The 26,155-nt window shown below is 59.5% G+C and overlaps 3 protein-coding genes across 3 annotated transcripts in view; 2 read left to right on the plus strand and 1 right to left on the minus strand.

Moving 5' to 3' along the window:
- Window positions 1-819: 819 nt before the first annotated feature.
- On the plus strand, window positions 820-4,222 carry LOC134047339 (C-X-C chemokine receptor type 2-like). Its single transcript, XM_062498418.1, has 2 exons — window positions 820-985; window positions 2,821-4,222. The coding sequence occupies exon 2, from the start codon at window positions 2,826-2,828 to the stop codon at window positions 3,900-3,902; it is 1,077 nt and encodes a 358-aa protein (XP_062354402.1). The 5' UTR covers window positions 820-985; window positions 2,821-2,825; the 3' UTR covers window positions 3,903-4,222.
- Window positions 4,223-5,416: 1,194 nt separating this feature from the next.
- On the minus strand, window positions 5,417-10,534 carry RUFY4 (RUN and FYVE domain containing 4). Its single transcript, XM_062498014.1, has 10 exons — window positions 10,489-10,534; window positions 9,646-9,752; window positions 9,178-9,303; window positions 8,796-8,902; window positions 8,498-8,641; window positions 6,779-7,862; window positions 6,595-6,701; window positions 5,839-5,985; window positions 5,598-5,729; window positions 5,417-5,522 (listed from the first exon to the last, which is right to left on the minus strand). Exons 1-10 carry the CDS (start codon window positions 10,532-10,534, stop codon window positions 5,417-5,419), a joined length of 2,106 nt encoding a protein of 701 aa, XP_062353998.1.
- A 6,992-nt stretch (window positions 10,535-17,526) lies between these two features.
- Window positions 17,527-26,155, plus strand: part of TNS1 (tensin 1) — a 61,608-nt gene continuing 52,979 nt past the window's right edge. The window contains exons 1-3 of the mRNA XM_062498592.1: window positions 17,527-17,559; window positions 20,829-20,943; window positions 22,087-22,124. Coding sequence (XP_062354576.1) covers window positions 17,527-17,559; window positions 20,829-20,943; window positions 22,087-22,124 — 186 coding nt within the window. The remainder of the gene's footprint in view (window positions 17,560-20,828; window positions 20,944-22,086; window positions 22,125-26,155) is intronic.

The raw sequence follows: 26,155 nt of genomic DNA on the forward strand, positions 1-26,155 counted from the left end.
AGGTGCCCCCAGGGAAGAAAGGTACCCCATAAACGTGGGGCACCTGTACGACTGGCAAGCACAGAAAACTGTGAGGATGGGAATGCTCCAAGGGTTTGTGCGTGCACCAGAGTAATGGGGGTGCATGGGGAATGCCCTGTGTGCATGTGTCCCCTAAAAGCAATAGGGGTACTCAGAGCCACAGCATTTGCTTAGTCTGGGGGACTGGCACAGGGGCACAACTCTGTCTGATGGCATGGCTTGACTTCACTTAGCTTGGCATGGCACAGCCAGGGCAGGAGGGACATGGGACTCTACTATGTCAGGGTCCCCACAGCAACCCCCAACAGAGGGCAAACTAGCCTTGCAGTCCCCCTGTGCATCCCCCAAATGCTGACACCACCCTTGCTCTATCAATGGGAAACTGAGGCACAGAGCCTGCACTGCCATGAACTCGGAGAGCTTCTGCTCTCCTATGGGGACTGCAGCACACAGGGGTACCTTGAAGGGGATCCCCTCATCCACTGAGGGCCTGGAGGCAAACTGGGGACCCCCAGTTGGAGACCCCTGGTGTGCATAATTGCAGGGATGACAATGAACCCCAGGGTGCACCCCCAGTGCAGTGTGGCCTGGGACAACCTGGGACAGGAGGGTGACAGGGGGCTGCGGGCTCCCCTCGACCTGTGAAAGACATCTGGGGGGGCCAGGGTCCCTTTGACTGCCACTTCCGCTTCATGCTGGGAGAAGATTTTGCAACATTTCCTCCCCGGGCACTATAAAGTGGGCGGTGGAGGAAAGGGGTACTGGGAGGCGGCACAGCAGCAGGCGCAGGTGAGGGATCCTCCTGCTGGTGAGATCCCTGGGTCTGGTGCTGCCCTGCATCCCACCACACTTTGTACCGGAGCCCTTTGGGAGTGACATCTGGACTTAAATCTGTGCCTCCCAGTGGGAAACACCTTGCGATCAGAAGACCCCACATTTGAGGGGACGGCGACAGCAGCAAGCAGTGAGTCCATGGGGTGTGCCACTGCAGATTGTGACTTTCCTTGGGCATTGACAGCCCCATAGCACCCATCTGAGCCCCTTCACATGTGGAGCTGGCTAGGGGCTGGGGTGGGTTGCTCCAGCTGCCCAAGAGGCTGCTTGGTGCAAGGGTAGAGGGAGGTGGTGGGTGGGAGCACCCAAGGCTGTTCTGAGGGCTCATCTGGGGTGCAAACCTTCCATAGCCCCCAGGGACATCAGCCTTGGGTGCCGCAAGGAAAAAGTGCCTGCTCCCATTTCCTTACACAGCGGTGAGCTGGGAGGATCCTTCCCCATGGCATGTCCCTCTTTCCTCCCCACTGAGAGCCCCAGGACCACCCCATTGTCCCCCAGCTCTTCCAGGGTCAGGAGGGGAAATGGAGTGCTGCTTGTTCCCCCCATCTGGGCCAGCTGTGGGGTGTCTGTTTGTGGTATACCCGGGGAATACCCGGTTCCAGAGGAACCACCAGAATTTTGGAGCAGGGAGGCAGAAAGCAGCAGCCAGAAATAGGTGGAGAGGAAGCACTGGCATCAGACTCTGCCTTGTGCCCGTGGCAGCTGCGCTTGGGAGGACATTTCCCCATCAGCACTGGCAGCATCTCTGGTTGCTGTCCTCCGGAATGCTGATGCCTCAGCATCCCAGCATCACCACCCTGGGATCTCCATCCCTGGATCACTGCAAGAGAGGATACAGCAGAGCCAGGGAGGGATTTTTCTGTGCTGCGGCACCAGCCCAGCTGCAACAGGGAATTCACATGAGGCAAAAGGGAAAAGTTGGTTCCAGGGATGGTTTGGGTTCAAACTGGGCCAGCTCAGAGCTGGGGGCCCCCAGCACTGAGGAGATTCAGCACCCCAGCATCTCCAAGTCCTGTAGGGGTTGGGGTCTCAGAAATGGGGCAGAGGAGTGGAACTGGAGCAAAACAGGAGTCCAGATCTATTCTGGGAGAAGACTGAAAGGCAGTATTTGGGGAGGCAGGAACACTGAAAGCTCACCATCTTCTCTGTGTGAGGAGACAGGAAAAGTGACTGTCACCTGTGATTTCCCCATTGAGGCCAAGCACAGGGGGACAGAGCAGTGCCCAGCTGAGCAACAGGAAAACCAGAGGTGTAGTATTTCCAAAGCTGCCTGTAAAGTGTGACATGTCTTTCCGTCCGGGGCTTGAAACCACTCCTGCAGGAGCAAGACCAGGAGGCGGAAGAAGAGCACAAAAGTGCCTTCAGACTTTCCTGAGTGCTGCCTGCCTCAGGCACTGTGGCCACAGCCTTGCTGCTGGCTGAGGTGGCAGGAGAGGCAGCTCCGTTCCAGGCATCAGAGAAGCAATGCTTAAGGAGGTGGAGAGGCTGGAGGGATACAGGGGTACTTGAAGAACTTTGGAGGTGCCTGAGGGGCTCTGAGATGCCCAAAGAACTGTGAGGCTTTTGAAGGACCCACAGTAAGCAAAGGAGCCCAGGGTTTCTGGAGGAGACAAGTGTCTCCTGGAGGGATGTGATGCTGCATTGATGGGGAAGCCTTCCAAACTGAGGAAAGGTTATTAGTCCATGGGGGAACCCCTTCTTCCACAGGAGTCAGGAAAGGGACAGGATTGGTGTGAAATGCAGGAGCCCGTGGCATGCAGGAGTTGTTTTACAAGGGGGCATATGAGGAACAGTGTCTACCTGCAGCACTGACCATTGCCTGGCACAGTGGAGCAATGAAGGACAGCTGCCCACTGGCTGGGAGGGGACCAGGGGGACAATGGAAATGCCAGAGGACACAGAGATGCTGTCACCCCTGGTCCACAACACTGCCACCCCACACTCTTGCTGTTTTGTGCTCCACAGGCAAAATGGAGTCCTTGTCCTACAGTGGGGATTTGTCCAACATCTTCTACCTTTACAACTACACCTATGACTACAGCACAGCCATGCCTGACACTGCTATCTTATCCTCTCCATGCCGGCCTGAAAGCTCTGTCCTCAACAAGTACCTAGTGGTGGTGATCTACTGCCTTGTCTTCATCCTCAGTGTGGTGGGGAATGGGCTGGTGGTGCTGGTGGTGACTTCCAGCCACACGAGCCGCTCTGTCACTGATGTCTACCTGCTCAACCTGGCTGTGGCAGACCTGCTCTTCGCTTTGAGCCTGCCGCTTTGGGCAGCCTACCGAGCACACGAGTGGGTCTTTGGCACTGTGATGTGCAAAGCAATCTCCGTGTTGCAGGAAGCCAACTTCTACAGTGGCATCCTTCTGCTGGCCTGCATTAGTGTGGACCGCTACCTGGCCATCGTCTATGCCACACGGGCTGCTACTGAGAAGAGGCACTGGGTGAAATTTGTCTGCTTGGGCATCTGGGTCTTCTCTGTGCTGCTCTCCCTGCCTGTGCTGCTCTTCCGTGAGGCTTTCCGCTCACCCAACAATGGCACCGTGTGCTATGAGCGCATCAGTGGTGAGGACACGGCCAAGTGGCGGGTAGTGCTGCGGATCCTGCCGCAGACATTTGGCTTTGTCTTGCCCCTCCTGGTGATGTTCTTCTGCTATGGCGTCACCATCCACACCCTCCTGCAGACCAAGAATGCTCAGAAGCAGCGGGCCATGAAGGTGATCTTTGCTGTGGTGCTGGTCTTCCTCATCTGCTGGCTGCCCTACAACATCACGCTGGTGAGCGACACCCTCATGAGGACACGGGCTATTGCCGAGACCTGTGAGAGGAGGAACCGCATCGACACAGCCCTCTCTGTCACGCAGGTCCTGGGTTTTGCCCACAGCTGCATCAACCCTATCATCTATGCCTTCATCGGTCAAAAGTTTCGCAACAGCTTCCTCAAGATCCTAGCGCAGCGTGGGCTGATCAGCAAGGATGCCGTTGCCCGCTATGGCCGCACCTCCTATGCCTCCACCTCTGGCAATACATCCACCACCCTCTGAGCCCCTCTGGGACCCAGCCCTTGTGGCTACCAGCAGGTCCCAGCACCCCACACACCTCAGCATCCTCATCCAGCCCCCTGGAATGTGTATGGTGATGCCGTGGGAATGGGCAGGGCCAGCACTGGATGCTGGACCCCAGCTGGAAGGGGGCTTGGGTGGCAAGGTGGTAGAATCACATTGCCAGGAGAGTGATGTCAAGTGTCCACCCTCTCCTCTCTTTGGGACAAAACCTGTGACCCTGGGGATTCTGTGACCCTGCTGTGGGGATGGTGTTTTTACCTGATGACCATCCAGCAATAAAGGAGTTGGTGGGTTGGTCATCCATGTCTGGCTCCTCTTTGCCATGGGAAGGGAGATGGCAGGACAGGGTCAGGGCACCTCTCTGGGGACAATTCCAAAACGGTGCCTGCTGAGCCTGTCAGAGTGTGGATAACCCTTCTTCCAGGAGAGGGTTTGGCATCCTGTGCTTCCCCCCAGGTGACCCAAGCTCAGCTTTTGCTTCCTACAGCTCCCCAGACAGGTCCTGGCATTTCAGTGGTACAGAGGTCTTTATGTGGAGTCTATCCCACCTGGGAACAAAATCATTCCCTTCCCAACTTCAGTCTCAATCCTAGCAGAGCAAATCACTGAAAGATCTCTGAGCAGCCCCTCACACTGAGCCAGCCCTGTGACACCTGCCTGGAGGGTGCCAGTACCCCAGGCACTCCTGTTCCCCCCCGGCCATGATGTCAGGACATTGTTGTGCAAAGGGCTGGGAACCTGTCCCTTACACAACCGGGATGTTTCCGCCCTGGCTTGGGCAACTGGGGCTGACACTTGACTGGGGTTGAGGAGCTGAAGAAGGGACTGTGACTCTGCTGGGGACTCTCCTGCCACTCTGTGTGCCAGGCTTCAGGATGCCTGCCCCAGCACACCTATGCATCTGTCCACTAGAGTCCCACACTGCTCCTCCATTGACCTTGATCCAGGTTCCTAGGGGTCCGTAACCATGGGGACACCAGCGGATAACACCCATGTGCTGGCTCATGGATGGGTGCCCAGCAACCAGGTGGGAACCCTGGGGACTTGGGGCAGAGCAGAATCAGTGGGGGTGCTGAGCAAGGACAGCCCATCACCTTTGTATCTGAGAAACCTCTTGCCCAAGTGGTTCCTAGCAGTGTGGTAGGAAGCCAGGGCTATTGACCAAGAGCTGTCTACTCTCCCCACTGTGGGATGATGCAGGCAGTGGCTCACCAGGAGGATTTGAACACCCCCACGCCAGCATTCCCCGCCCTGCACCCAACCCGAGTGTCAGCCTGGCAGTGACTGATAGATGACACGGGGGCCACAGGGGTAACAGAAATGAGTATTTTTTTTCTCTTTGTGGACCAGCCATAAGAAAAACACATGTCAAACCCAAAATGTTGAGCGTCAGGACCTGCATGCAGGCCCCAGACACGTGGGTACCCAGTAAGTCCAAGAGGAGGCAGCCAGGGGAGCTGTCCCAGACACGGTGCCAGGGCTGCTGTCCCTACTCATATAGCCTGCGGCTGCCTTTGCTGGTAGCAAACCAGGCAGCAGCGGCCGTGCTTGCCCATGTCCACGGAGCACGTGTGGCACACCTTGCCCTGGCACATCCTGCTGAGAGAGCAGGAGTTGAGAGCTGAGCCATCCCTGCACTGTGCCAATGCCACCCCCATTCCCCCCATAGCCCACCTGCAGTTGTACCGCCGGGAGAGAAGGCGGAAATCCTTGTGGCAGCGGGCACACAGTCCTTGGTCGCGGGGCACGGGACTGGGCATCGGGGTGTCAATGCCCTCTGTCTTCTGCCACAGGGCATCCTTCTCCCTGCGGGAGGCAAGAGGTCAGCCCCGGATTTGCCGGGGCTCTAGTGCCCTCCTCTGGGCAAAGGGGTTTGGCTCTTCTTGCCCTTGCGCGGTGTCCCCGCGGCTCTCACCGCAGCAGCTCCAGCAGCCGCTCCTTCATGTCGCGGATGAGCTCCTGCTGCCGTGCCTGCTCGGCGCCGCGCGTGGCCTCCCGCTCCAGGGCTTCCCGCTGTGCCCGCTGCAGCGCCCATGCCCAGCGCTCACCGTCCTGACGGGCCCTGGCGCGGGGCAGCGGCGACATGGTCCCCTCGTCTCTCAGCTGGTCGTCTCTCCATCCCTCCATGCATGCGGATAAACCTCCCGCCGCTGGTTCTTCCCTCCCGCTCTCCCTCGCTCCCTTCCTTCTTTCCTCCCTCCCTTTTTTCTCTGCTGTTGCCCATCCATCCTCAAAGCTCTTTCCACATCCTCACAGCCGCTTTGCCATCTGCCACCCATCCGTTTCCTCACTGTTCATCCATCCTCCTTCACATCAGTATCCCTGTCTTCTGCCCACCCACCCATCCACTCACTCCAAATTCACCCCTGTGCGTCCCATCTCCATCCATTCATCCTAAACTGATCCCTCCTTCCCTCCATTTACTAACGCCAAACCACTACAACTCTCTGCCCACCTATCCCTCCATCAGTCCTATCAGTCCCAAATTGACCCCTCCCTCCAGTCCTCCACCCTCAAATCCTCCCTCCCTCCCTCTGCCAGTCCCCAGCTGCTGTTCGGCTGTGTCCAAGCAGGACATCCTTGGGGGCCCCAGGGAAAATCATGTGGCAAGTGGAGATAGGAGGTCCCACTGTGGGATGATGGGTGGTGGAAGTAGGGGTCCCTGCCCAACCTGCTGAGCTCCTCCTGCAGCTGTGCCATCTCCTGTTGCTGGGCCTGGAGCTGCTGCCGGCTCTGCCAGGTCTCCTCCTGTGCTGTGGCAGCCAGGCTGGCCAAGCGCTGGGGGAAAGTGGGGGCTCAATCCTGGACCCCAAACCCTCACCCCACCACGGGATCCCCTTTGGACTTGCCCATACCATGGCCATGCTGGTGACCGTGCTGGGTTCCCCTTCTGCCTGGGAGGATGATGGGGGCTCCTGGGGACCACGGGCGAGCTCCAGTGCCTGCCGCAGCACCTCCTCCACGGCAGCCACCTCATCTGAGGTACCAGCATCTCTCAGCATGTCCATCCGTCCTGCCTCCACCAGCGCTTCCTGGTATTTCTGCAGGCGGGAGGTCAGCGCCGCCGCCTCTGCCAGCACCCTGGCCAGCTGGGTAGCCCGCTCCTCCGCCACCTCTTGCCAGTGCCGTGCCTCCTCCTGTGCCCGTGCCAGTACCCCCGGGTCCCCCGCTGCCTCCAGTGCCCGCTCCAGGAAGGTGTTGGTTTCCCGCAGTGCCTCAGCCTCGTGTGCCCACAGCTGGGCCCGCCGGGCACTGTCCTCCTCCTGCTGCTGGTGCCGCTGTTCGGCCCGTGCCAGCCGCACTGCCAGCGCCTGTGCTGCTGCCTCACGCTGATCCAGCTCGGCCCTCAGTTGGGTCACCAGTGCCTGCAGGGATTCCTCTGTTCCACCCGGCTGCCTGGGCACCAGTGACAGGGACTCCAGGATGCACCCTGTGCCAGTGGACAGTGGGGACATGCCAGGCTCTCCAGCACCGTCAGGCTGGGCTGCTTTGCCAGTGCCATGTACGTCCTCTTGTTCCTGTATATCCACGTCCTTCATCTTCTTCTCATCCTCCTCCAACTCTTCTTCATTCTGTTCCAAATCCTCCTCCATGTCCTTCTCCACGTCCGCTTTCACATCCTCCACCTTCACCTCCTCCACCTTCACCTCCTTTGTATCCTCACTGTCATCCTTCTCCACCCTCTCTTCATCCTCCTCTTCCACGTCCTTCTTCACCTCTCCATCCTCTACATCTTCCTCTATATCTTCCATTTCCACACTCCCTTCCTTCAGGGCAGCCAGAGTGGGTGGGCACAGATGGGCTGGTGCCCCATGGAGTGCCACATTGGGATGGCCAATGCCATCAGACCATCCATGCACCACAATGCCAATATTGTCTGTCTGCAGGGCTGTCTTTGCTGGGCTGCTCCTGATCACTGGGCTGGGCCGTACCAGTGGCCTAGAGAGGACACAGTGCTCAGGACTACCAGGTCACCCCCAAGGTGAACAGGGCATCACCACCTGCCATTTAGGCTCCCAGGGCACAGCCAGCCTTTAGGAATTTAGGGGGCAGCAGGGCAGAGGATCAAGGTTGGTGCCACCATCCTGAGCACCCACAGAACATGTGGCACTCATCAGCCCAAGTATGTGTGCTTGTGGCAGTCAGTGCACATGAGTGTGTGAGCAGCAGAGCAGATGTGAGTGTGCTGGAACAGCTGCATCCATGAGTGCCCCCCACAAGTGTGCCTGAGGCAAGGATGTGCAGGCACATACATGTGTCCCTGTGTGTCAGATGTCACAGTGTCATGGTGTTGCAGCAGGGATATACTTGGCAGAGGATGGCTCTGTGTGTGTGTACACATGCTTGTGGCATATTTACAGGCACAGGCAAGGGTGTGCATACTGGTGCCAGTGACTGTGCCTTCCTGGGGCCACATATGGAGAGCTGGCACATTTGGAATGCTGTGTGGGGTTTAGGGCAGTGGGGCAATGCACACATGCTTCTCTGTGATGCTAAGCCCCAGGTGCCTCTGATGCCCTTGACACTCCCAGTGTTGCCAACACCCCTGGTGCCCCCAGTGTCCCCAAGCTCACTCAGAGAACATGGGCCAGGCGGTGTCCAGGTCATCCCTGTGCAGGGTAAGGTGGAAGGTGACACAGTCCAGCTCATAGAGGCTACCCAGGATCTCTGTTCGCCGTTTGGGGCTCAGGAAGGGGCTACGGGCATAGTACCACTCGCTGCAAACAGATAACAGGCTCATGCATCCCTCTACGCCCTGGATAGGTACACATACCTGCAGCATCTCTTCTGACTGGGTGCTGCAGGGCACTGCCCACCCTGGCCATGTTCCCCACCACCACGAGCATCCCCTCACTGTGCCCCTGCTCTCACCAGAGGCTCTCAGGGTCAAGGAGGCAGAGCTGCAGGGACTCTGCCAGCTGCTGGTGCACCAGGCAGTACCGCAGAAAGGCTCGGCCCTTGCCCACAGGGGTCTTCAGCTGCGGGGAGAGGGGCTTATCAATCTCTGTCATTCCAGTCTGCCCTCCCCTGCACACCTCCCTCCCAGCCCATGCAGGGGGAAAGAGGGTCCCCAGGGCTAGGGCTAGGATGCAGTGGGGATCCCAGAAGGGACAAAGCTGTTTATAGCACCTGTGGGTGAATGCTTGGTGCCCAAGTGAGTGTGTGCTTTTGCACAGGTGCATGTGCATCCACAAGCAAGCAAAAGCTTTTGTGTGTGCACAAGTCCCTGGGTATCCCTCCAGTCCATGCCCACCTTGTCCAGGGAGGTGACAAAGTGGATGCCTTCATGCTCCTGTCGGCACCGTGCTAGGCCTTGGCACAAGAAGTCCCAATAGTCCTTGCGCTGCCCAAAGAAGCTCCTCTTCTCCTTGAGGTCAAACTGGCAGAGGAACAAGCTTGGACTTTCTTTATGGGGGGTGTACCCTGTTCTCCCCAGCCTGTCCCCTGTGGGGCTGGAATCCAGCCAGCTCCCTCAGCAGGGTTGATCTGGGTGTTCCTCTCTTTACTGGGCTCCATACCTCAATTTTTCTTTTGCAGCACATGTAATTACACATGTGGACAGGGGAGACCCTGGTCCAGGTGGTTGGGGATGCCCAGGGCCAGACAATGCTGGGTGGGGTTATTCCATCCCCTGAATGGTTAACATCGGGTCCCTTCTGCTCTCAGCTGTGTCTAAGGGGAAACAAGACAGGGAGCAACAGAGATGGAGGAGTAACAGTACCTGGAGGAGGAACTCTAGCTGAGCACAGAGGCTGTGCAACTCCCGGCTCCCGTCTGTCACTGGCAGGTTCTTCTCCTGGTAGCTGCATTTCAGCTCGGCCACGGTCTCTGCAGGATGGCAGGGCTGGGCTGGCAAGGCACCCTCTCTCATCCTACCCCTCTCCCCACTGCCTCACAACTCCTGGCCTCAGGGATTTCTGATGATGGATAAAATCATAGAATCGTAGAATCTAAGTTGGAAAAGACTTCCAGGATTGAGTTCAGTCATTAACCCAGCACTTCCAAATCCACCATTAAACCACGTACCCAAATACCACATCTACGTGTCTTTTAAATACCGCCCTTGGTGGTGACTCCACTCCTTCCCTGGGTAGTCTGTTCCAATGCTTGGTAAACATTTCCATGAAGAAATTTTTCCTATTATTCTGTCTAAACCTCTCCTGGCACAACTTGAGGCCATTTCCTCTTGTCTTAACCCTTGTAACTGGGGAGAAGAGTGTGACTCCCTCCTGGCTACAATCTCATTTCAGATAGTTGTAGAGAGTGATAAGATCTCCCACCGAGCCTCCTTTTCCTCAAAGAGAAACTTGCCCTGGGATGAAGGAAGGGAGCAGGGGGAGCAAGAAGCACGGCCACCTCCTAGGCACTGCCCGTTCCCAAGGGCTGGCAGTGAGGATGGGAGCAGGCATCAAGGTCAGGGTTGGCACAGGGATTCTCTGGAGCACCCCTGGCAGTGGCACCCCCCCACTACCCATAACTTGGGTGCAAGAAGGGATCTGGCATGGCCAGGGTGAGATGTGCCAAGCAGGGAACATGCTGGCAGGGGATTGGTTGGCGCACTTACTCTGCAGGTCCTTGATGACACGGTTGAGCTCCCCTTCTCCTGCCATGGCTATTCACAGGGATCTGCAGAGGCAGGGGCAGTGGTGAGACGTTCTAGGCTGGCACTCCTCTGGCACCCCCAAACTCTCTGCCACAGAGAGAGGGTCTGCCCCACTCCCCCCTACCCCCCCAGCTCTACCCCAGAGCTGCCTGCTGTTAAGGTGAGAGGGTTTAGGTTTAGGCATCCTTTACCCTGCCCATGTTCCCTCACTATATAGGCCTGAGCAGACAGGGTCGACAAAGGTGTCCTGACCTGCACCCTCTTAGTCATCAATGTGCCCTGCCCCTGTATGTCCTCAGCTTCTGCTCCCATTCATTGGGAGCTGAACCCACCACATCGGTAGTGTGTCCCTGTCCTTATCCCTGCCCCTTTTTGCCGGGATTCAGGATGTGGGTTTGGCACAGGGGAAGTACTGCTTTTGCTTCTGCTCTCGCTTCCCTCACTCACATCACAAACAATGTGGGGGCTCCTGGGTGGTTGAGCAAGGGGGCACAGCAACCCTGACATGCAGCCCCCTAAGCTCAGCATCCTAGGCAGAACCTGCTGGCACAGGGTTTTGGTGAGCTGTGGGCATGAGGTGTGGGACCCCAGGGCACGGTGCAGCAGAGTGATTTTGGAGTGGGTGGCATCTTGGGGACAGGGTGAGGGAAATAGCCGATGGAGGTGGCATGTCTGTGACTTGTCCCTGTGGCTGGTGTGGGGCAGCACACGTGTGTGCGTGGGAGGTGGGGTGCATGTGCACTCACAGGAGTGGGTGCTCTGGAGTGCCCAAACATGCCCAAGCATGTGAGTGCCCTGTGCCCTCTACCACAGCAGAATGAGAGAGCAGGACACAGGTCTTGGACTGTCTGTGTTCACATTTCAGTGCCCTTGAGAGACCTGGGATGAGCTGTCTTTGTATCTGCCTACCCTACTTGTATCTCAGTTTCCCCTGGATAGAGAAGCCTCTTACCTGTGTTCAGGAGCTGTGGGGTGCCCCGAGGTGGTTGCTGAAAGCTGCGGGTGTGCTGGCCTGTCCCCGTGCCCACGCTGAGCCTGTCTGCTTCTCTTTTTGTACCTTGGGCAGGAGGAAGTGTGGGAGGTCGGTGGGGCTGCAGAAGCCATAGCCTGCCCGGCCCACATCCCATCTAGCACTGCAGCTTAGCCCCTAGCACCCGGCTCCCTGTTCTGGGGGATGTGCCAATTCTGGGAAAAGGGTCAGCAAGGCTGGTCCCCCTATGCAGCTTTTGCCGGGGCACACAAAGGACAGTTTCAGGCATGGGGGGACCCTGATGCTCTCCAATATGAATGGAAATTTGGAATGTTTTGGAGAACCTGCCCGCAGTTTTTGTGGAGGGGGTCCAGGACCCATACTCCACTAGAAGCAGCCAGCAGTAGACCCTGGCACAAGAGGCCACCCCTGTGCACAACAGCCCCTGGGCACAGAGACCCCTGCAGGAGTTGTAGCCCTCTCTAGCAAGGATCACAACCACCCTTATCATCTGGCCTCCACATGGGGGCTGTACCCGGACCCAGTATGTAAGCTCTTTGCAGAGCATTCTGGAAAAGGCTCCCGCTTGTTAGGGAGCCCCCACCCCAGCAGTGTATCTGGACCCCTGTACTGTGTCAGCCCTGTCCTGCAGGCTCCTTCTGGACTGGGGACTGAAAAACCCCTGTGGGGGAGATACCAGAGGTGATGCCAGCCCATCTCACCAGTCCAGACAGGGGGACCCACTACTATCCTGCTCCCCACCACCATCTTGGTGGATGGCCACAGCAATGCTCATGTCCTACCATCTGCCATGCCCCTCCTTGTAGCGCACACTGCCCTTACCTGTACCACCTGCAAGTCTTGGGGGGCACCCGTGTCCCTCTGGCCGGGCCTCGCTCGGCACCAAAGTGAAAGTAGGAAGTGATGCTGAGTGGGAGCCTGGGCCTCCCAGCACCCTCCTGGCTCCTGGGTGGGTGTTAGCCTATAGGTGCAGCTGGGGAGCATAGGGGAGCCAGTGGCAGTGCTTGGGGTGACCCTAGCCTCCTCAGCACCCCATTGCCCTGTGCCACCCTGCAGTGTGTGTCAATGTGGGTATGGGGCACAGCACCCCATATTGGATAGAGCTGTGGGCAGGGTGTTGGGTAGCGTTGCAGAATTAGCCCACAATGCTGGGGTCGTGTGTGTGTGTGTGCACGTGCATGTGCAGCTGTGTGTGTGATTGAACATGTGTGCAGGCTGTGCAAGCAAAATTATGTGGCTGCATGTGTGGGTGCAAGCTGTACACATGTGGCTGGTGTGGGTGCAAGGCTGAGAGGGCACTGTGTGTGCCCTTTGTTTCACCCACTCATACCAGGCACTGCAAAGGCAAGACCCAAACACCTGCAGTGGGGACATGCCCCTGCCCGCCGTGCCACTGCAGCAGCCTGGCAGCAGGGTCCCCAGTCCTGCCCCTGCCAAGGGCCAGGGCGGGGGTGCTGGAGGCTGGGGGGGGGCAGAGAAGACTCTCACTCATCCTTGGCGTGGGTGCAATTCAATTAATGAGGCCTGGCCCTGGTTCAGCACAGCCAATAAAGCTAATGGCCCCGCACAGGCCTGGCGCTGCCCGCCGTGGTGGGGGGGTGGGGGGAGCCGGGGGCCATCTGCTAATTAAATGGGAGTGGGAGACCATGGAGCCAGCAGTGATGTCACCTCCCTGAGGCTCACTGGCCCCCTCTGCCCACCACTCCAGGGTGCCAGACACAGCTGTGGGGGACAGCTGTGAAGGGTGGGGGGACCACCCAAATTTCCTGCACCCCACCCTGATGCTGCTGCTTGTTAGGAGGGTTCCTAAGGCAAATGCAATTAGTGCCCATGCCTGGCACCAGCAGCTGCCCTGTGGGGATGGGTCCTTGCCCGGCATCAGCACAGCATCATGGCAGCATCCAGGGGTGCTGCTGCCTGCTTCTCTTGGCACTACCTCGATGGGTGCACGGGGGATATGTGGTGCACAGAGGGGCTGCACCATGTTACTCTTCCTCTGCCCTGTACAAGCCCCATGGCGAGGTGGAGGTGCCCGGGGACCGTTTTGAGCTGTCCTGCAGTGAGAGGTTCCTCATGGTAATTCTGTGCCCACAGCACGGTGCATCAGTCAGGCAGGCTTTGGGGAAGGGTCCTCACTGGAAGGGGGCTGTGTGGGGTGTCCCTGATTGTGTTCCCAGGCTCCTGAGGAGAGGCTTGGTGGGATACAAGGAGGACTGGCAGAGGTGAAGGGAATTCCCGCTCCCCCCCACTTCCCGTGTGTAGGTACTGCCATTTAGGACTAGGGGTGGGCAGGGGGTACTGTAAGGAAACTGAGGCAAGGTTGGGGCGAGGGTTGCAGATTAAGCTGCTGTGGAGCCCAGGGTGTGCGACCTCCTGCACCCCCAAAACTGACGGCGCTGGAGCGGGAGACTCTGTTAAGTTTTGGCATCCACCCCAGGGGATACCGTGCCCGGAGGGCAGGAGGGGGGAGCGCCGAAGGGGCCAAGCCCCGAGCCCCGAGCGCGGGAGGAGGAGAAGGAGGAGGAGGAGGAGGAGGAGAAGGAGAAGGAGAGGGAGAGGGAGGAGGGGGAGGAGGGGGAGCGTGTCGGAGCTGGCTCCCACCCAAGCACTGCAGGACAGGGGCGGGCACGGTGCTCCCTGCCTGACTGCCAGCGCGCAGGCGACGCTGGGGGACCGGCGGGGGCGACAGGGCCCGGTGGGACCGCAGCCCCCCAGCACATTACTGTCGCACGGCCCCGTGCCCACGGCCGGGCACTTCGGGGGCACTGCCCGAGCACCGGAGCTTGTTGCGGCCGGCGCCAGGGGAGGGACACGGCTGGGTTCGGCCGCTCGTCCGAGCGTGCCCTGGGCAGGGTTCGGCCCCTGCACCCTCCCCCCGCCGGGTGAGCCCCGGGCAGGGGCACCATGACCCGGCTGAGCTGGTGCTTTGCCACCTTGGTTGGCTGGGGGAAGTCCTTGGTGTCCTGCCTCCTGCCCCTCCGCGCCCGCCGCCGCCGGGAGGTAAGTGGGCATCGCCGGGGACGGCGTTAGGGTTAGGGGCTGCGGGGGACACGGAGCTAGGGGGGCTCCGGGGTGCGGGGAGTGGGGGTATGGGCTGCCGCTGGCCCTGCCTGCTCCGGGCAGCTGGGGGTTAAACCCTGCATATGTATGCCAGGGTGCAGGGCATGTCCTTTGTCCCTCCTTTTGCCCCCCCCACAGCGTCTCAGTGACCCTCTCTTCCCACACCCGGGGAGCCCTGCAGTGCCTGACTGGAGAGGTCTGCTGTACAGCCTTTCATTCTGAGGGATCTGCTGGGATCCCTGTGTCCTTACAGAGAGACTGTAGAGGTAGGGGGTGTCCCTGTGTCCTTATCGAAGCCACAACGGGAACACTGTGCCCTGCGTGAGGGGACTCCAGTGCCCATAAAACACCCCCCACGAGAAATCCCTGTGCCCATAAAGTGGTCAGTGTGGGGGATCCCTGTACCTGTAAACATCTGGCACTGGGAAGCACTGTGCCCATAAAGTACTCAGTCAGTGTGGGCTCCCTGTGCCCAACATGAGAGACCTCTGCGGGGTCACTCTGTGTAGGGTACCTGTGCCCATCAACACCTGGCATATGTGGGATCCATGTGCCAAAGGATTGCCCCACAGGGGATCCCAGTGCCATGCAGCAGCTGGTGTGGGAACTTGGTCTGCTCTGCCACCCGGGCTGTGGAAACTGAGGCAGGGAGGAGGGGAAGCTGTTGGAGGGTGCTGGACTCCCACTGCGCCACCCGCACTTCATTCCTTAGTCTTTGGGAAGCTGCCCCGTGCCTGGCAGGATGGCATGGGACACTTCAGCTGCACCATGCCAGAAAAGCAGGTGCCAAAGCCACTGCTGGGCAGCACCTGAGGGAGTCACTGCAGACTGGTGACAGCCCAGTATATTCCAGGACAGGGACACAGCCTGGAGGAAGGAAAGGCCTCTGACTGTTTGGGGACCCCAGGGCATGCTGGGGACACAGGATCGTGAGCTGATGGGAGTACTGGGGGGTGATAAGGGCTGTGGGTAGGTGGGTGGCACTGGTGAGATGTGGGCTGGTGGTTTTGCAGTCCCATGTCCACCACTTTGTCTGTGTGTTTCTGATGTGGGTGTGGGAACACGGACTCGTTGGGGGCTATAACGCAGGTGTACTTGTGCGTGTGTGTTTATGGGCATGCAGATGGGGCTGAGGTGAAAGTGAACTGCAGGTCACACGGGTGTGGGTGCACAGGAGGCCTCTATATAGACCTCTCTGCCATGGGGTGTGTGTCCTCTAACACATTCGTGTGTGCTGGGAGCAGTAGCAGCAGGGTTTTGTGCTGGTGTGAACTGTTATAGAGGGGTGTCTCAGTCCTTTTGCACGTGGGACCCACTCGCCGTGCGTGACATGGGCTGTGTGTGTGGTGTACATGAGTGTGTCCTGGCATGTATGCAGGGGGGATGTGTGATGTGTGCGTGTGCCCTGTGCACCCAAGAGCAGTGTGGGGACAGCTCTGCTGGAAGTAGTTGTGGGGGACCTTGGGGATGTGGTGACCCTAGGACACAAAGGAGTCCTGCCAAGGCTGCCTGTGCACCGGCAATACATGCCTACACCAGTAGAACCCGTGGGGGGGGTCCCTGTGCCAAGTGACCCCATATGGGTCCACCTGCTGAGAAAACGAGCCTTAAATGATGGTGATAGGCTGTGTCCCTGCGGCCACCCTGTCCCTGTCGCATGACCCTTGTCCCTGCCCTTCTGAGGAGCCTGGGATTGTCACGGCAGTGAATGGGAGGTGATTTATGGGGGGTTGTGGACACTTCTCTCCACTGGAGCTTTCATTTGTGGGCAGTAACAAGGTTGATTAATGAGGGCTGTAATGATGGGGAGGGGTGTGTGAGGGGGGTGGGTAGGGGTGGCTCTTTGCTTGTTTGGTGCTATGATCAGGATCAGTCCCCCCGACCTTCCTCTGCCCCTGAATCTGTTTGGCATGGAGAGGTGGGAAGTGTTTTCCCCTTGTTCCCCGTCCCAGCTGGCACATCCCCACAGGGGTACCACTGGGGATGGTACACCCTGCGCTGGGTGAGCACAGCTTAGTGGTGGGGTGGAGGGCAATGGGACAGGGATCTTTTGGGAATGGGAGGCTGACTTTGGGAGGAGTCAGATGCAACCCCAGTCCCTGTGAAGGGCAGCCTCCCCCCCACCCTTCCTTTCTGGGCTGGCGTTTTTATGCAGCGTATAGACGGGAAACTGAAGCATGGGGAGGGGGGCATTACAGTGCCCACGTCGTCTCCATGCCCAGGTTTCCATGCCAGCCGTGGCTCGTCCTGTCGGTGTGTCCTTCCCCCTGGCAAGTCCCGCACCCTGACTCACACCCTCATGGTCACGGCCAGCTGAGCACAAGTTTCCAGGCTAGAGCCGGAGTCAGCACTGGCAGAGAGAGGGGGAACCGTGTGCCGCACGGCCAAGCCCCCCAGGAGGGGCTGGAGCACCCCCCTGCCAAATCCATCCCCGTCAGGGCCGCAGGCTGCCAAGCCGCTCTCCGTCCCGCCTGGAGGTTGTCTCCCCTCGCTGAGGCCCCCCAGATCCGCGCATGGATGTCCGCTGATCCCTCCCCGTCTCCCATCCCGGGACCACCCAGGGGACTCGGCTGGGGATGGGGGGGGTGCATCCCGCCGCAGGACCCGCTGGAGGCCGGAGGAGGGATGAGGGTGACGTGGGTGGCGGGTGTCCCCCGGTCAGCGGAGGAAATGGATCCCAAATGTGTGTGAGTGGGAAAGAGGGGGCCTGGACAGGCACATCCCCACTCCGGGCCCCCGCAGCCCTTCTCCTGGCGTTGGAGGGGGGGGGGGGGGGGGGGCGTCCCAGACGCCTCCGGACCAACTCGATTGGGGCGCTGCGGGGTCGGGGGAGTTTTGCCGCTCCCCTTCTCCCCCCGGCCGGAGGGGCGGCGAGGGGCCGGGGTGGGGCGGGCGGGCGGAGCGAGGGGCCGGGGGGCTCGGCCGGCCGGGGCCGCTCCGCGGGCAGCATGACCGGGCTGTGCCTCTCCTGCCTGCTCTGGGTACGGCTCGCACCGGGGGGAGCAGGACAGCAGCGCCGCGGGGTCCCGGCATCGGGGTGGCGGAGCGGGGCTGGTCCCGGGAGCGGGCGGTGGATGGGACTGGATGCGAGGGGAGCGGACGGAGCGGGGGCGTTTGCACCGGGACGGGCTGACTGGGAGCAGGGGGAACTGGCGGGGCTGGAACGGTACCAGGACCGGCTCTGGGGGAACTGAGACAGAGCAGAGACCGCCAGGGACGGCCGGACATCGGGGTCCGGCTGGGGGGACCGGACCGGGAGCGGGGCCGGGAGGCGCCCGGGCACTGTGGGGAGCGGCGCGGGACCCAGCCCCAGAGAGAAGTGGCGGTGGGCAGCAGGCTGGGGGGTACACGAAGAGGGGACCGGGCTGGGATGCGGGCCAGGGACACTGGACTGTAGGAGGATCTGTGGAAGGGTTGTGGGGTTGGGGAGGGTAGGAGGCTGATCCCCCTCGACGCCCAGCCTGCTCCACCATTCCTTGGGGCAGAGGCTCTGCTACTCCACTGAAGGAAAACTCGGAATACTGGGGGGATCCAGTTCGTTGTGGGGCTTTGGGACTTTGCATCCTCCCCAGTCACCAAGTTGGGTCCCGGGACCCAGGGTGTTACAAAACTCTGGGTGGACCTGAGCCTACAAGACTGCACCCAGGTGTCCTGGTGCCCTCCACCCACCTTGGTTTTGCAGCCTCAGGGGAACTGGGTGTCACAGGTTCCCCCCCCCAGCACTCTCTGCAGTGCTGGGCAATGAACCCAGGTCTCCCAGCTCTTGATTAATTTGGCATCTCTGTCTGGTGCCTCTTCCAGCCCAGGACACCTGGGTCCCCTTCCAACCTTCTTTGGTCTGCATGTTGGGGGGCCCATTGCTAGGGATGCCTGTGCACCCTTGCTCCTGCACCGTGTGGGTGCTGGTCCCTGGATGTGGGTACCCATATGTGGGTATCCAGATGACATGCCCAAAAATCCCTCCAGCCCATGCCCCTGCATCCCCCCAACAGTTTCCAACCTTGGGGGCAGGGAGGCTAACTGGGATGCTGCCAGTATGGAGTTGGGACTGGATTGTTTTGTGGGATGGGCTGTTTTCCTGGCTGTCAGAGTGGCACTGGGTAGGCAGAGTGCACCTCCAGCAGCGGGGGGGTGGAGGGGCATAAAGCTGGGTGCTGGGTTGCTCCCCCTCTGGCACAATGTTGATGTTGGCAATGAGACAAGCAGAAGGGACTCTGGGGGGGTGGGAATCAAAGAGCCGGCTCTTCCACTAGGGAGGATAATTGCTGTTAATGAAGCCATGGAGGCCGGGGCAAAGTGGGGGGGTACATGCATGGGAGATATGTCGGCATCCTTGGGCATCCCAGTGGGTTCCTGGGAGCGGGGGGCAAGGCCTCTTCCCAGGGCACCCTGCAGCAATGATGCTGCTTTGCATATGCAAAAGAGCTCATGGCATCATTAGGTCTTGCTGTCACCCAGCAACTGCAGCGTGGGAGACCCTGTCCTGGGGGAGCTTTTCCCACGGCTGCTGGGTGGGGGATACCACGTCTGAGCACACACGTGTGTGTATACACAATCACCCAGTAGGGTGGCACCAGCTCTGGGGGCTGCCACGGGACCACCCGTGAGTGGCCCTGTGGGAGTAGGTGCCCAGGGAAGAGAGGCTTGCATGCACATGAACAAACCCGTGTGTGTGCATGGTGGCACATGGACCTGCATATGGGATGAATGTGTCCATGCCACTGCTGCTGCTGTGGCTGGTGGGGACATGCATGCCATGACACATGGTGCAACACCCTCACAGCCCCAGGAGTGTTTGCACACACACAGGTGTGCAGTGCATGTCCATGGCCCATCTCTTATCTGTGTTTGCACTGGGGAAACTGAGGCAGAGAATCTTGTGGGGATGTACCTAACCTCCTGACACTTTAGCACCATCCTTTTTGGCTCTGGTGCAGTGGGCTGGAGGAGAGCAGGGCGCCAAGGCAGGGGGGGCCGCGGGGCCTCTGCTTAATCTCATTAGTCTTGGCATGAAAAGGCGGATTTACAGGGGCTCATGTCTTCATCTGGCAGCGGGTGAGTGGGCAGGGCTGGTGTGCTGCCAAGGGTTCCCCCCACAAAAAAAAAAAAAACAAAAAAACAAAACAGTCAACTGGGGGTTTGGGAGGAGCACTGGTTGCCTGCAGCTGTGCCAAGACCCTTCCCTGTCCTCAACCCCCATGTGTGAACACACACGTGCTTGCACAGGTTGGATCCATCGTGCACTCAGTCACACTCATGGCATCAGCTTCCCCTTGCTGCGAGTTGTGCTAGACAGGGTGGGTACAGCTGCTCATGCTCAGGGGGCTCTGTGCCCCCTTTATACTGCTCCATAAGACACCTCAGCACACACTGCCTGGCATGTACCCCAGAACACAGCATGACAGTGAGACACCCCCAGCATGGGCACCCTACTGGCAGCACCCACACATACCCGGGTGTGCCCATAGGTTTTTTGTGCACATATCTCTGTACTCACATATACACATGAAAAGACATGCATGTATTATCTACACGTATCTATGGACATTCACATGTGCTCACGTGCCCATGAGTTTGCACACACATACGTGCATTTGAGCATCTTCACCCCCTGTGTGTGCAGACATACACAGTTGTGCCACACAGACATGCTCACAGAGATGCTTGTACATGGACACGTATTCACAGGGACACATGGAGATGTACTGACATGCAGGAAGGCACGAGGGTGCATACATCTGTGCATGCACACTCACATACGTGCACACACATGCACGTGCTCACATGCAGACACATACACGTGTGCACGCCTGTGTATGTGCACAGACACACACATCTGTGCACACACAGTATGTGCATACACACTTCTGCATGCACATACGCACACTTCTGTGCACACATACATGTGCACGTACACAAATGTCTGTGAGCACACACATGTGCAAGCGTGTGCCCACACACACTACACATCAGCACGCACCGCCAGGGGGCAGCAGAGACTATTAAAGGGGTGAAGGCAGTGCCCTCCCCCCATCTCCAACCCCATGCTCCCCATTCCCTGCCCTGCACCCCATATCCTCTAGCCTATACCCTGCACCACAGCTGCAGAGGACACAGCCACAGGTGAAGGGGTTTGGGGGACATGGGTGGAGGATGAGCTGCTGCCCAGGGGAAACAGGCAGGTTAAAATTGTGTGTCTGAGTCCTGGTGCCACCTTGTTCCTGCTGATGAAGTCCCATGTTCCCCCCAGCCCCAGGACCTGGAGGCCCCTCCAGCACACACCTTCAAGATGACGAGCTTCAAGAAGGTGAAGGCATGTGGGATCTGCCGGCAGGCTATCACACGCCAGGGCAGCACCTGCAGAGGTGAGCTGGGGGTGTGGGCACATGTGTCCACGGGGACAGGGAGGTGCCAGGGCCGTCAGGTCATCGGGGATGTGTTTGTATGCCTACATGCACGAGGGTCTGAATGTGGGAACCCGTGATAATCTGCATGCACACGTGTGCTGTGTGTTAGAGGGAGAGCTTGAGCTGCGAGAGAATAGTGTGGTGCTTTTGTGGGTGGGAAGGTGGCTGGGTAGCAAGGGTGACCCATGGAGATGCTGAGGTGTCACACATGTACCTGGCTGTGTGTCAGCTTCATGCATGTGCAGTGAGTGTGCAGTGGCCACCACGTATGTGCACATGGGTGTGGGTCAGTGCACATGTGGATGTCACCCCCTAAGCTGTACTTGCTGCCTGTGGCACCCAGTGGGTCACAGGCAGGGCTGGGAGCCCTCGCACGTGTGTGGTGTTGCTGAGCCCCGTGCAAGGGGTGGATGGAGGAAATGGGAACAATGAGGCTTCCTGTGCTGCAGGAAACAGGCCCAAGGGGAACAGGGACTGGGGTGCGGCTGTGGCCTGGGCCATGCTGCGTGGGGACCCTTGTGTTCCCTGGGGATGGAACATGTGTCTTTGCAGGGCTACCCAGGCAGTCTAGTGGTGTCCTGTATAAGAAGCAGCAAACACGCCTGCGCTGCCCATGAGCACGTGCCCTCCATGGGGGCATAGGTGAAAGTGTGTAACAGCAGTGCATGGGAAGGAGGGAGGGAGCGCAGGCAATGGCAGCACTCCTGTGGTGCTCTCAGATATGCTGGTGTCCATGACAGGCCCCATGAGACCCGTCTGTGCATGGTCTCCCATCATGCTGTTCACCCTGAGTGCTGGGGCTTGCACACGCACACACTCGTTGGCACGCTGGCACCGCGTGTGCCCCAGAACCACATTTTGTGTGCCTGCTGCTATGCTGTGCTGGTGCCACCCGGAACGTGTGCACACTGGTGCGAGGCGTGGGTGTCCCTGCACGTGTGTGCACGTCCCAGCAGCCAGAGCCCAGTGCCAAGGCGCTCTGTGCCCTGTAGTGCTGGGTCCCCCCCTTCCTGCCCTGCATGTGGGGTGCCTACCGACTGCCCCCTCGCACTGCTCCCCCTCCTGCCTCCAATAACTCTCTCTCCCCTCTCTCTCCCACAGGATGCAAGCTCTCCTGCCACACCAAATGCCAAGCCAAGGTAAGGCCAGTGCTCTGAGGTATCCCCAACCCTGCCTGGGGGTGCTTGGGACTCAGAGGGAGGATGCCATGGTCCATGCCAGCTGACCCCACTGGATGGGCACCCAAATGGGCTGATGGCTCTGGGCTGGTCGTGGTGGCACTGGTGTTACTGCTGCGTGAGGCTGACAGTGCCATCTTGCTGCCTGGTCACTGACAGCATGTGCCTGTCTGTGTAAGAGGCTGGGTTTTGGGGTGCAGCCCTTCTCAGAGTGGACCAGCAGGTATCTGTGCCCCAGTGCCTGGAGCGGGGTGCCCTTTGCCAGGGTGAGTGCTGCTGCACGTGGGTGCCATGCGCCGCAGCTGAGCGCTGCCAGCTGCACGCACACAGGCTGAGCACCTCTGCCGATGCCCAGCCGGGGGCGGATCTTGCTGGCAGGAGACAGTGGAACTGAGGATGCCCAGTGGTGTCTGTCTATCCAGCTTCTGCACCGGCAGAGGGGGACCCTACAGCAACCCAGGTTCTCCGAGGAGCTGGAGGTGGGCATGGTGCCCATCACTGTGCTGCCGGGGCAGGGGAGGCTTTGTGTTCTCAATCTCTGGGGAGGTGTGTATGCCAGCTATCTCTGGAGCTGGCATCCTGGGCGGGAAGAGGCTGGCATGCCCCAGGCAGACAGCGTAGGCTGGGACATGTCTGTTCCTGTGCCCATTGCCTGTGCCCAGCTGGGCAGGGAGGGAGAGGAAAGGAGGGGTGCTGTGCCAGGGGCTGGGCACGTTTTGGGGCTGGCTCTTTGCAGGGTGCCATGGTATGGGTGGCGGTGCAGGGCAGGTGCTGGCAGTAGCCCTGGCACTGAGCCCCACCTGGGCTTTTGGGAGAAGTGGGGGCTGTGGAGTACTCTAGGGCTTGAGCAGGCTGGGTGAGGGTGGCTGGGAGACTTAGTGGAGCTGTGCCAGCCCCAGGACCCTGTATCAACTCTGGGTTACCTCAGGACTCTGTGTCACCCTGGGCAGCCTGTGCCAAAGATTTCAGGAAGGCTGAGGCCAGAGAAGGTGGCCTTGCCGGGTGCTGTGGGGAGAGCTGGGAGGGGCGTGCCGTGAGGGGATGCCCATGGTATGGCAGGCAGTGGCATGGAGCATCTGCCAGTGGTTTCCAGGCAGGAGGGAGTGTCAGGAAGTGTGTGTGTCTGGGTGTGAACCCCGTGGGGATTCTCTAATGTCTGATAGGGGGTTGTACACCAAGAGCGGACTCATAGCAGGCTCCCAGCATCTGGATAGGCTGTGCGCAGGGGCAGCCCATGGCTCGCTCTCGCGGCCGGCTGCATTTCATTAGCCTCCATCACCCTTCCCACGCTCGCTGGAAGCTGGAGCCCCTCGGTGGGGCCAGCTAGCTGAGGGGTTTGCTGCTGGGGGGAGCGTGCATGGGGCCAGGGCCAGGGGCCTTCCGCAGAGCTCCTTTGGGCCGGCGCCCAGGGAGGGGCTCCTCCGGTTGGGCTAATGGCCAGCTGACTCACACGCCGCCTTGTTGTTGTAGGGTCTCCAGGGAGGGAGCGTGTGGGGAGTGGGCTTGGCATGGAGCAAAAATGGCCTCTTGTATACCTGAAGTCCCTCATGTTTAACCCCTGCACCTCCAGGATACTTTGGAGAGGGAAGATGGACTCACCCCCAAAGTGCTGGCAGCTGCACCCTGTAATGCTTCCTCTTCCTGCCCTGGATATGCTGCCAAGGTCCTGGTGTCCCCTGGTTCTGGTGTCTCCTGGCCCTGGAGTCTGCCCCACCATGCTGTTGGCAGTGTCTGCTCTTTGGTCCCCATATTTACCTCCCTGGACTTGCTCCACCTCTTTGTTCTGCCCCCTAGCATGGCCAGCTCCCAGCTAGCTGCATCGTGGCCCAGCTGGGAGAAAGCCCCCACTTACAAACTTGAAATGGACCAGATTTAGGGGATGGAGAGAGATGGGGGTGTGGTTGGGGTGTAAAGAGTTGTACTGCTGGTAATCAGTGTGGGGTGCCAGAGGGTACCATGGATGTGATTGGGATAAGGGGAGGGAGACATTTGAGTGTATGTGGGGACACCTGGGAGCTTTTGGGGCACTGGTGAGTGCCCTCTCCATGAGAAGAGAGTGAGCAGGCAAAGCTGTAGCACGGAGGACAGGACCTGCATCCCTCAAGTTTCCATCCTGCCTGAAAGACAGTGGAGCAATAGCGGTGAAAACCACTGCCCTGTGCTGGCAGTGATGCTGGTGGGATGCCTGGTGCCCGTGGGTGGCTGTGGAGGGGCCAGGGCAGCTGCACACTCATCAGCTGGGAAGCACAACACTGTTCCCATGCCCATGTAAGGCCCTTCTTGCGCCCTGTGCCTCTGCTCAGGGATTTTTCCTTGCTTAGCAAACCTCCCTCCCTCTCTCAGCGAGGAACATTGGATGGATGGACACTGGTATGTATGTGACACAGACAGCCTGCCCCCTCCCTCCTTCCCTGCACCAAAACTGCCTGCCCAAAGCTGCGGGGGTTATCTTCTTTTGAAAAGTGGGGAAACTGAGTCACCAAGCCATGCCTGGGGGCAGCAGGAGGCAGGGAACATGGTGTGGGGTGCGTTACTTCTGTGCCTACATTCAGGCGTGGGTGAGCCTGTGTCACGGGTGGCATGTGCCGGGAGTGGCACAGCCAGGATCTGGTGGTGACGCTTCTCTCCTGACTGAGGATGCTCCAAGCAGTGCAACCATGTCCCAAATCAAGGGATATCCAAGGGGTGTCCCCATCTCCCAGGATGCATTTACCCTGACAGTGGCCAGATTTTGCCATGATGCTGGTTGGAGAGGCTGAGAAAAGATCGGGAACTATGCTGCTTCCCGTAGTGGGAACTGGCCCCATGATGGATGGTTTGGCTGGGGGACAGGGAACGCTGTGGTGTTTGGCTGCCGAATCAGCTGGCGATTGCTGGTGCTTGGTTCTGGGAAATGGCGCCTGTGCCAGCTCCAGGACCTGGCAAGGCTCCAGCTTGCCCTGCCTGCCTCTGCCACACAGGGGCCCACCAGTGGTGGGGGAGTGGGGGTGCTGGGCTGTGCCAAGAGGGGAAACTGAGGCATATCACATAGCATGGGGCCAAGGGGCCTAGGGGCTGTTCCCCCAGTGTCTCTTCCTGGGGAGCTCAAAGTGTGCATTGGAGCCATGCCAGGCAGCAGTGTGTGTTCCTGTGTGTGTGAACACGTGTGTGTGTGGCTATGTGTGCCCACAGACGCATGCATGAGTGCATGAGCTGCAAGGAAATGCACGTGTGTGCAAGAACATCCATCTGCGTGCGTGAGCATGCTCGTACACAGGCAGGTGGTCACATGCATGTGCTCCCAGTTTACTGCCATCCATCCCCTCTGGCCTCATGCCAGGCCTAGGTTGTTTTTCAGGTGCCCCCTGTGATGGGACTCTGGGGGGGGCAGGTTTGTCCATCATTAAACCGGGGGCTGGAGCAGGGCCAGGGCCGGGCAGCGAGGCATGTCCTGGCCAGAGCAATCGCTCCCAGTGCCCGCGGCATTGATGGGCTGTTGGACGGCCCTAGGACCCGTGGCAGGGTGTGGTGCTGGTGGTGCTGGTGGTGCTGTTGGTGAGGGGATGTGCCACCCCTCAGCTGGTGCTGGGGATACCCCCTGCTTGTAAAGCAAGTCAGAACTAGGAAGGGAAACTGAGGCAAGGGGTGGTTGGACACTCGTGGGAAGGTTTGACTCCTGGTGATCGGCACCCTGCAGCTGTGCCACGCCTGGGGCCCAGGCAGTGTTGGGGGGTATGGCCAGGCCGTGTGTGTCAGGTTCCCAGTGCCTGTGACAGGAACAGGGGCTGCATGGAGGGGACATCCATGTCCCAGCTGTGGTTTGCCCTTGCTGTGAGGCTTACGGCTGTCTGGTCCCTGCTCCCTGCTCCAGCCACTCTGCTTCCTCCCCGTGCTGTCAGGGGATGACCTACTGGTCACACAAGAGCTGCCCGTCAGGTCCCTGTCCCCAGTGCCCCAGTTCAAAGCCACCCCTAGTGCTTTGGTGCAGGTAATTAGCAACACCCCATGTCTCC

This window comes from Cinclus cinclus, chromosome 9, assembly GCF_963662255.1.
Source record: "Cinclus cinclus chromosome 9, bCinCin1.1, whole genome shotgun sequence".
Lineage (NCBI taxonomy): Eukaryota > Metazoa > Chordata > Aves > Passeriformes > Cinclidae > Cinclus > Cinclus cinclus.